The sequence below is a fragment of the Panthera onca genome, chromosome D1, assembly GCF_046562875.1.
Source record: "Panthera onca isolate mPanOnc1 chromosome D1, mPanOnc1 haplotype 2, whole genome shotgun sequence".
NCBI classification, from domain to species: Eukaryota; Metazoa; Chordata; class Mammalia; order Carnivora; family Felidae; genus Panthera; species Panthera onca.
In genome coordinates, this window is record NC_138348.1 from 14060599 (window position 1) to 14071931 (window position 11333).

The 11333-nt window shown below is 36.0% G+C and overlaps 1 protein-coding gene across 1 annotated transcript; it reads right to left on the reverse strand.

Moving 5' to 3' along the window:
* Positions 1-6276: 6276 nt before the first annotated feature.
* On the reverse strand, positions 6277-7224 carry LOC132660690 (olfactory receptor 8H1-like). Its single transcript, XM_060604474.3, has one exon. It carries the CDS (start codon positions 7222-7224, stop codon positions 6277-6279), a length of 948 nt encoding a protein of 315 aa, XP_060460457.2.
* Between the last annotated feature and the right edge of the window lie 4109 nt (positions 7225-11333).

Genomic DNA, 11333 nt, shown 5'->3' on the forward strand with positions numbered 1-11333 from the left:
AGATAAACTACAGGAATTAAGCCAACAGAATGAAAGCTATAGAAAAAGTGAGAATAAAAGTATCTAATAATCATGGCACAATATCAAAGAGTCTAATATCCAGAACAAAATAGAGAAGGAATTAATCAGAAGAAATATTTAAAAAGATAATGGCCATGACTTTTCTAAAATTAAGGGAACATCGAACCATGGGTCCAAGGTCAGTGGACCCTAGGCAGGAAAAATACAAACAGCAAACCAATCAACAAACAAAACACACCTAGACTCATTAGTCCCACTGATTGATAATGAAGATAAATAGATAATTATGACAGCATTCAGAGGAAAATGCATGTCACATACAAAGTAAAAATTATATGAATTATAGAAGATGCCATCAGAAATGATTCATACCAGATATAATGAAGAAACATTTAAAGTAGTGAAAGATAATCACTGTCAATCAGAATGTAATACGCATGGAAATATTTTAAAAATCTTTAAAATATAAAAAACAAAATAGAATCTTTCTGGAAATAAATATACACACACTGAAATAATTTATAGCCAGGAAACTTATGTTTCAACACTTTTCCGGACAATGGAAGCATGATAACAGAAGAAAATTTGTGTCTACACAAGGATATGAGTAATACCAAAAATGTTACAATGAAGATAAATTTAACACATATTGGACACTTAATTATAAGTGCTTTAAAGAATAAATGAGGTAAAACTATGCTGATGCATTATTGGCTTAAACCAGGCATAAAAGTAAAATTTGTGACAACAAAAGAAAGAAGAAGAGAGAAGAATTGGGTCTTTACTGCTTTGGGTTTCTGACATTAAAAGTTGTATTTTATATTATTTTAGGTAAACTGTACTATACTAAACATGCATATTATAATTCCCGTGGTCACCATTGTAAAGACAGAAGATACATTCCCACATCAGGAATGAAAGAAGGGGTGCCACTTTGTCCCCAGAAATAGTAAAAGGGTAATGATAGAATAGTATAAACAACTCTGTTAATAATTTTGAAAATTAAATGAAACGTGCAGTTGCATAAAGATAGTCACTTCGGAAGAAACGGGTGACCTGAACAGTCCTATATGTATTAAATGAATTGAATAACTCCTTAAAAGTCTGTATGAACAAAAATAAGGGAATTGCTTTCCCATTGTGAAAATTGCCCCTTTCTCCCAGACCGCAATGTGCAGAGTGCTGGGTGAACCCTCTTCACTGATGCACAAGAGGACACATCTGGGCGACACCAATTCAACAACATAGAAGAAACCCAGGTCCCAGGATGACCTGGTGAAAAAGAGCCATCCACAAACCTTAGCCAGCTAAACTCTGCAATGTTATAACCGAGGGTACTTGTTTTTGTCTTTGTTGGGACACTTGATTTCTGAACCCCTTCACTACACTACCATAGCCTGTGCCCTGACTATTACAGGTTCTCTCTCCAGAACCATACCATCATCTGATAAATTGTTCTTTCTTTTCCAGAATCTCTCTTTTTGTAAGTAGGACTGTACCCGTTTGAGAAAATTTAGCTAGTATCGTCAAAATCACGCTGCCTTCCATCAGCAATTCTAGAGTGCGGGCAACATACTACACCTTTTAACAGCTCCTGGTATTTTATTTAACACTTGCTTTAATATAACAATGAATTCTATTTTTTCACCTCTGAGAAAAGTCTCTGAGTTCCAACGTGAGCTTGTTCTTTAACACGGAGTACTTATGAACCAGTTACTTAATCTCTTTGTGCTCTAGGTTTATTAGCTGCAAAATGCAGCCTTCAGATACAGCTGTTGAGGCTGTTCCCTAGGTGATGGGGGTATGACATTGAACAAACAAGTAAAAATCCTGTGCTCATAGAGCTTACAGGATGCAAGGGCAGAAGAGGAGGGATACAAGAAAGAAAAGGCATGAGCTAAATACATAAAATGTTAGTTGGAGAGAAAACATTATGGGAAACAAATGGAGCATGAAAGAGGGCTACGAACGGGTACAATTTTAAATCGGGTGGTAAGGGATATTCTTCAGAACAGAATAAGGACCAAGTCATGCAGTTGTCTATGAAAAGGAAGTGTCAGGGTGAAGAGGAGAAAAGAGAAAATTCCAGGCAGTATGAAGACTAATGTGTACAGGCAGAGTTAGGAGAGCATGTTATTGAAACAAAGTAAGCATGATGGACAGAACACTAAGGAATGAGTTACTATATGTAAGGAGTGGGCACAAGATCATTTGGGACCAATAGGTGCTTGTAAAAGTTTTGGTTTTTATTCTTAGTGGGATGAGAAGTCTGGTAGGATTTGTGAAAGTGGATATGATCCAGTTTACTGGTTTAGAGTATCACCCTGGCTTTTACAGCAAGATCAAACTCATGATGGGTAAGGCCAAAGTGAAAGGCTGCAGCAATAATTCTGAGACCAGGTCCCTTGGGCCAATGTGATGACAGAGAATGTGCTGAGAGATAGACTCTAGATATATTCTGTATCTAGAGTCAACATAATATGCAGCTGAACTAGGTGTGATTTTCTATAAAGAAAATTATAGGATTATTCTTACATCTCCACCTGAAGGGATAGAAGGATTGCTTTCTGTTATGTGAGATTAACATTTGGATATTGCTAGTACCTACCTAAAAGTTATCTTGTGAGGATATGTTATATCCTGTGAATATTGTCTGGCACATGATAAGTGCTCAACAAAATATGTTATTACCAACACTATCAATTACCTGGAAGCAGGCACAGCTTTTCATATTTTTGACATGCTCTTTTTTTCTAATGTCTTTTTAAGTTTATTCCGAGAGAGAGAGAGAGGCAGAGAGAGACGGGGTGGGGGGAGGGATGGAGAGAGACAGAGAGAGACAGAGAGACAGAGAGACAGAGAGAGAGAGAGAGAATCTCAAGCAGGTTCCACACTGACAGCGTGTGGCCCAATTCAGGGCTTGAACTCACAAACCCATGAGATCATGACCTGAGCTGAGATCAAGGGTCAGTCGCTTAATCAACTGAGCCACTCACACACCCCTCATATTTTTGACATACTCTATTCTACTCTTATTTCTTTAACATATTTGTATTAAATAGCATTTTGGCATGGCACCATAAGCAAAAATAATATGTCTTAAATTATGTCTAGACCGCATTTTACATAAAATATGATATGCACTTACGTAACAGGGAATTTTATAGGGCAAACACAAACAGTCTAAATCTTTCATATTGTGCATAGATTATAGTTACATGTATGTAATGAATAATGCTTTCCAAATTATATTATAAAAAATTACAGTGGTCCTATTTTAATTATAAATGTAATTTAATTTAATTAGCATGTGTTCAACCTAAGTGCTGTCTACACAGTCACAGAATCTATTGGCCATCTTTGCCAATTCAAGCCAGCAGAGTGCATTTCCTAATCACGGAAGTAGACCTAAATGAAAACAAGGTGAAAAGATAGTTTATAAAAAAGATCAGAAAAATGAAAAGACCGGTAAATGTATTAAATGACATAGTGCATGTAAAAGACGAAAGAGCAGCCAAAAAGTATATTATTCAACAATAATATAGTATTTATCATACACTTGTTATCAACAAGTGTTTATCATACACTCGTTACCAATTGCAAACAAAAACAGGTAACAATAGCTCTAAAGAAAGAGTCTAGACCACATGGATATCAAAGCAAAAACTAAGTCATAATAATTTTAAATGGCATGATATATGAGCAGGAAACTTGTAAAATAAATTAAGTGGAGGAAAATAATGCATATTTAGAAGGTTTGAATAGGTTTTTCAGTACTTTTGAATTAGTGAAAACAATTTTTTTTTAATTTTTTTTAATGTTTATTTTTGAGAGAGAGATGGAGCACGAGCAGGGGAGGGGCAGAGAGAGAGGGAGACACAGCATCCGAAGCAGGCTTCGGTTGTTAACAGAGAGGGACACGGGACTGGAACTCACAAGCCGTAAGATCATGACCTGAGCTGAAGTCAGACGTTCAACCGACTGAGCCACCGGGCGCTCTGAATTAGTGAAAAATTTTTAAACTTTTAACTTCTAAAAGAAAGTTTACACTTTTGCACTTTATTTTGAACACTTAAAAAACCATGTAGGAAAAATAATGAACTATAGTTATACAAAAAATGTGATACATTTCAAAAAGTGAAAATGTTATAAAATTATTGCTTGAATGAAAACTATCTAGTTACAAAAGTTTAAACAAAAGAAACAGATACTTGGAAAGTGGAAAAATACATTCTTAACATTTACATAGCAGAGAAAACTAAAATTGTAATTCAGATTATGGAGAGAGAAAATGTAAAAATAAAGGAAATTTCAGCAGTATGACTACAGTTTATGGGTTGCCACAAATTCTGAATTCATTGTCAATTCTTGGCTTTACAGCTTGTCTCTGTTAAAAAATTAAAACAAATGAGTCGAACACTTAATTCAACATTTATTTTTAGTGACCATAGCAAATCTATAAAAGTTAGGAGAAAAGCAATGAGTTTTGAGAAAACACACAAAGCTTCAACAAAGCAGCTGTCTACCGAAGCTTATTAAATGTCACAGAAAGGTAAGGTTTTTAAATGTTTAGCAGGTAGCCACCAAAGAGATGTCACTGCATACAGATTTTTAAGTTGATATATTTACATTTCAGATCCAAAGCACTGCAACATGAGACTCTTAATTTTTTTCCCAAATATTCAGAACACGTTCATCTCAGATTTCAACGACAAAGGAATTATCAAAAGTTAAACTTTCAAGTGTATACAGAAAGTGTAGAAAAACACATGGAATATGACAGAAATTTTGCTTATGTATGTAATATACTCACATGCGTACATAACTATAGATCCAGAAGAACACACACAAAACTGTTAAAGACTGTTAAGGCATTTCTATTTCCTTCCTCTTTTCCGTGGTTTCCAAGCATTCTCCAATGTTAACATAAACCATTTTAAATCCAAAACTGTGAAGTGCTGAGCTTTTCCTTAGTTGTTTGTCAGTTAAGTTGGCAAAAAATAATTTATAAAACACGAGTGAATATTCTTTAAGAAAAAGCCATTGTGCATTGAAAATATTGCAGGAATGTAAGCCTTCTAATGATAATGGCCCACATTTATTAGGACTTCCTTGAATGCTTCACATCTATTATCTGATCTAATCTTTATAATTAACTAAATAGCCCTGGAATTATTATTTATCTTGTACAGTTGAGAAGACTGAGGCTTAGATTTTCAGTGATCCATTGAGGGTTATACAGCTAAAAGGGTAGCGTAGAATCCAAATACTTGAATGTTTGGTTTCACAGCAAGTTCTCATAATCACTCTGCTAATTTTTTCTCTATATAATAAACAAAATGATTTCTGAAACTGGTATTGTGCCAAAAATGGAGTTCTTTTCCATAATAAAGATCTCTGAAGAACTCTATTCATGGGAATTTGTTTGATAGAGTTTAAAAGATGACTACTATATTGTCTCATTTTGCACATCAGTTGCCCTTAAAACACATGCATTTACCGTAATGTTTATAGAAGCACTATCAACAATAGCCAAATTATGGAAAAAGTCCACATGTCCATCAACTGATGAATGGATAAAGAAGATGTGGTATATATACACAATGGAATACTACTTGGTGATGAAAAAGAATAAAATCTTGCCATTTGCAACAACGTGGGTGGAACTGGAAGGTATTATGCCAAGTGAAATAAGTCAATCAGAGAAAGACAGATATCATATGATATGACTCATATGAGGAACTTGAGAAACTTAACAGAAGACCACAAGGAAAGGGAAGGAAAAATAAGATACAAACAGAGAGAGAGACACAAACCTTAAGAGACTTTTAAATACAGAGAATAAACTGAGGATTGATGGCAGTGGGGGGTGGGAAAAATGAGTGATGGGCATTGCAAAGGGCACTTGTTCTGATAAGCACTAGGTGTTGTATATAAGTGATGAATCCTGGGAATCTACTCCTGAAGCCAAGACTGCACTGTATGTTTGTTCACGGACAATAAATAAAAATAAATAAAAACATTCAACACTGAAAAAAAAAACATGCATTTATACCATAGATTTAAAACATATTTCATGGTTTTCAATTACAACATGGAATTTCTAAAGATATCTTCCTGGAAATGTCCGAGATCATATTTGGTCAAGAATGGTTCAATGGAAATACAAACAAGTTAAAGGAGTTTTTGGAGAGAGACAAAAGAAATACACTATATGGAAGAAGAAGAACAATGAACTGAAAAGTTGAGCATCACCTATTTCAATTGCCCAGAGCCCTCTCCCTTCCGCATGACTCTAAGGAGAGCATTTTTCACTTCTCTGTTCCTGAGACTATAAATGAGCGGATTCAGCATGGGGATCACAATAGTATAAAAAACAGAAGCCACTTGATCCTTTCCCAAGGAATAAGACTTACTTGGCTTTAAATAAGTAAAAATCATAGTGCCATAAAAGATGGCGACTCCCAGGAGATGAGAGGCACAAGTAGAGAAGGCTTTTTTCTTTCCTGAAGTGGAAGTAATTTTCAGGATAGTAGACAGAATGGACACATAGGACACAGATATTGTGATAAGAGACACCATTAGAGTGGAGCCAGCGACAATAAATATCATGATTTCAACGTCATGTGTGTCTGTGCAAGACAAGGCTAAAACTGGGGTTGTGTCACAGAAAAAGTGACGGATTACATTGGAGTCGCAGAAATGCAACCTGCTCATGCAAAGCCCATTGACAAAGGAGTCCACAAAGCCAATCACATAGGACCCAAAGATGAGGTGAGAGCAGAACCTTGCGGACATAACCACTGGGTAGTGCAGAGGATTGCAGATAGCGACATAGCGATCATAGGCCATTGAGGAGAGAAGGAAACATTCAGTGGCGCCCAAGAAGACAAAAAAGGACATCTGGGTGAAGCAGCCCGTGTATGAAATATACTTGGTGGAAGTCAGTAAGTTCTGTAAGGTTTTAGGTGTGATGACAGTTGAGTAACTGAGGTCGAGAAATGACAGGTGACGGAGGAACAAATACATGGGGGTGTGAAGCTGGAGATCCAAGCGGATGATTAATATCATCCCAGCATTTCCCAGCACAGTAACCAGGTATATCAGGAGAAACAGCATGAAAAGGACCAGCTGGATCTCTTCAGAATCTGTCAGCCCCATAAGGATGAAGTCAGGCACATGTGTGTTATTCTTTCTACCCATAGCTTTCAACTGCTTTCAACTGTGAAAAAAAATCAAAGTTGACCCTTAACAGGAATGACTTCAAAAAGTGTGTTTATGTGAATGACATGGCGTATTTACATTAGTGGGGTGTTTCTAGAAATTGATGGTAATGAGTGATTTATAAAATATGACTGAAAAAAATCTTAATTTGATTGCCAAATACAAAAGCGGAAATAAATTCACCTTTGAATACAAGATAATGAAAGCTAACATGTTGAATAATTAAAATGAGCCCAGTCTGTTCTAAGTGCTTCTTAATGTATTTAGTCCATGCGACATATTGTACCCCAGGTGCTACTACTCTTAGCCACATTTTTTATATGAGAAAAAGTTCAAGAAACTTATTCAGAGTCAGAGCTATTAAATGTTGCTCTGTGATTCTACAAGTTAGATTGACTCCAGAGAGCATGCTCATACTACTATATTCTTGTTTATAATTAATTTCAGCAAACCTGAAAAAAAGATAAATCATAAATAATGATATAAAAACAATTTTAACGCATCATTCAGTGTCCTTTTTTTTCAATATTATGTAATACAAATGACAAATTTCAAACTTAGAGGACTTTAGTTAAGTGTATTAAAATTGTAGACCCCATATTAGTTTTAGTTTCCAATAGGTGTGTTTTCCTAATCTGAACATTTAAAATAAAAGTTTGAAAATATATTCATTACTCATAGACCCTGATTCCACTAACTCTATATTTCTGATTCCACAAATCCTGACATTACTTGGGGAAAGTCTAAATGACATGTGTATGCACACTGTTCTGATAATGTCCCCATTATATTTGATCCAAACTAAATTAAGACCTCTAATTTTGGGAGAATAATACTTACTGTGAACCAGAATTGGAGGGGAAAAACCTTTCTTCCAACACGATCCGCCTAGAAGTTTGTCAGCCTCACGTTCTGCTCACAAATCAAATATGAAAAACATTTGAGCTGAAAATTTCTGTAATATAATATTTGTTTTCTTTGAGATAAGTTCTCTTTAAATTTTAGTGCATTCATTTTATTTTATTCTGAAATAAAAAATAATCAACCTGGAAATTTTGTTCAGGTCCTGGTCAAACAGGAAAATTATTTCTAAAAAGAATATCAGGAATCTATTCTGAACATAAGGAGAGCAGAATATGTCTTACCTGTCATCCTGATAATTCCAGGACACCTCATGCACTGGGGACTGAAGATAATGCAACATTTGGTCATCCCTGTGGACCAATTTCTAAGGAAGATTGCTTGGCATGTCTCCAAGGACAAAAGTTCAAGGACTAAATGTAGCTATGATAGGTTTGAGAAAATAGTTGTCTTTTTCCTTAGAAGTCATACAATGAAGAGTCTGATGGTGTGATTTTCTTTTGGGATGCTCTAAATTTTTGACTGGGATGGTGAAGAATTTATTTCTATTTTTTCTTGTGTTCAAATACATCAATTTATATCAAAGTTTTACCATTTTATTTCTCCTATTTTATAAGGCTTACGGGCAAGGAAGAATAATTTTTCCTCTACCTTTCTAGATTCTTGGCTGAGACACCCCCTCCTCTCATAATAAAAGACATATTAACAAAAGAAAAACAAACAGAAGTGTAATAACTTGTATATTTATTGTATACATGGGAGATTGTAACCAGAAAGAGTGAGGGGGCCCCAGAAAAAGAGAGAGCTTTCTTAACATAAGAAAAATCATTTTAGGTCCTGGCCATCTTGTGATCTATGCCTGACCAGCACATCCTACCCCAAACATATTTTTGAGTTATTTTTGCAGGATTTAAGTCTCTTTGAGCCCTCAAACACTGGACCAGTTGGAGCCAGGGAATTGATGATACTGACTCTTGCCCGCCCACTCAACTTTGGTCAACTATGACAGACTCTATCACCTTAAGGTGACTTTTGCCCCAATTCTATGCTGAATCCCCCTTGTGTCAGCCCCTTCATGAATATGCATGCACCCTTAGCTTAAAACTTCCCCAATTTTGTTGTCTGAGGAGACACTGTTTAGGGAAATATCCCCAGTGTTCTATTTTACTTGTTGCAAGTAAAATCCTTCCTTTCTACTCCTTGACATGGTTGTATCTTTTGGCTCCACACCCACCAAGAGGTGAACCTAGTTGCGGGTGACAAGATGACCAAGAAAACTAACTCCCCAAGTGGCCCAAGTCACCACCTTAAACACTATCTCCTGTTAAACACAAAAGATGGAAGCCAGGTGTAGGAAGTTACTAGGAAAATCACAGAAAAAAAGGGCATGCTCGTTATTCAGATTTAAATTCATGCCTTCTCCATTCTTGGTAGTTTCTAGAGATTTAGTTCTCTTCTTCCTGGTACAAGGAGGGAGACATTTACATCAATGGAGATTTTCCTTATAAATGTAAATGTCTTTTACAAAACAGTGAGTTCTACTTGGTTTCCAGAGTTTCTGTTGTGTCTACTATTTCTTAAAAATCACCAGCACAAGAAAAACGCTTACGCCAAAGAGACATATTTTGGGAGTGGCAAATTCCACTTCCCTTCAGGTTCAATTAATTTTTTGTTTGTTTTTGCTTCTGCACCTAGTAATGACTTCTTGTTTTATTCACATTTTTCTATCTGTTTAATAATACAGGAAATTCATATTTGCATTATTAATCTGAGTGTTACTTCACTTTTAACTTATATGTAGTGATATTAATTATTCCCATTGTGGCCTATTATTAGATAAGGTAAAGTTATATTTTTTTTAATTTCTTACTTCACTAATAATAATTCAATATTTTAAAAAGTCTGTGTTTTTAATTTGCAAGCTAAATGACACATTTTTTTCTTTTTTTAATATTAATTTTATTTTTTTAATGTTTATATATTTTTGAGAGAGACAGAGACAGAATGTGAGTGGGTTGGGGCAGAGAGAGAGGGAGGCACAGAATCTGTAGCAGGCTCCAGGCTCTGAGCGGTCAGCACAGAGCCTGACGCGGGGCTCAAACTCACGAGCTGTGAGATCAGGACCTGAGCCGAAGTTGGATGCTCAACTGACTGAGCCACCCAGGTAACCCTCAAATATTAATTTTAAATTGTGTTGCATGCATGCAGAAAATGTGACCTCTTTTAAGTTAAATTGTGTAAATTTATTGATATTTATGGATTAATTGCAATCAATTAGTATAAACAGCTCATATATGCCAGGAAAGAAAGGCTTATATGTTGATATGGAAGTCTGGCTTACCAACTATAGTATTTATAGATTGTAAATTCTCAGCAGGGGGAAACAAACAAAAATACGAAAATCAGTGATACAACATGTTAGGAGGTGAGAAGTGCTGTAAAAAAAATAAAATGTAAAACAGCTTAAGTGACGGAGTAGGGGCACGAGGAAGCAATCAGACATAGAGTGGTCAAGGTAGACTTCAATGAAACATTGGCATTTGAGCAAAGATTTGAAGGAAGGAAGAGTTAGCCATGTAGGTACTTGGACAAAAGTGTTTCAGACCATTGGAAACATCGGTTGATGGACCATGCAGTTGGAGGAATAGCAAATACTGTGTAATAAGTATCATTCTATTGTGGGAGCAGAGGTGACCAGAGAAATAACAGTGAAGTACCTGGCTGTCAATGGTGACAAAGGCGGTGAGGAAGAGCAAAGTGAAGAGAGCATGGAGACAGTTGGACTTACTATCTTCAAATAACCTTTATTCTCAGAGAAACCTTTAGTGATAGGGTCACACTGAAGGATGTGGAGACACACAAAAATATCTGGAGGAAGTGAGGGGCAGATCAATGGAATAGTAGAAATAATGTTCTATACAATGATTTCCTTCTTCCTGAAGCCAGCGTCCATCTTGTCAGTTCAGATGGAAGGATGACCACCAGAGGTTCTATCAGCTCCAGGTATGGGGCTGGTCAAGGAACACTGAGCTCAACGGGTAAAGACGCGTGCTTATCATTCAAAGGAGCCTGTACGTAGGACAAGTACTTAACCAGAATCACCCTAGGGATATAATCATCAGACATGCTTAATGAGCTCTCCAACATAAGGAGTAAAGATATATTTTCATATCCCAAGTCTCAGAGCATGCTAGCATGACCGCATGGGCCTCCAGTCAACGCATCCA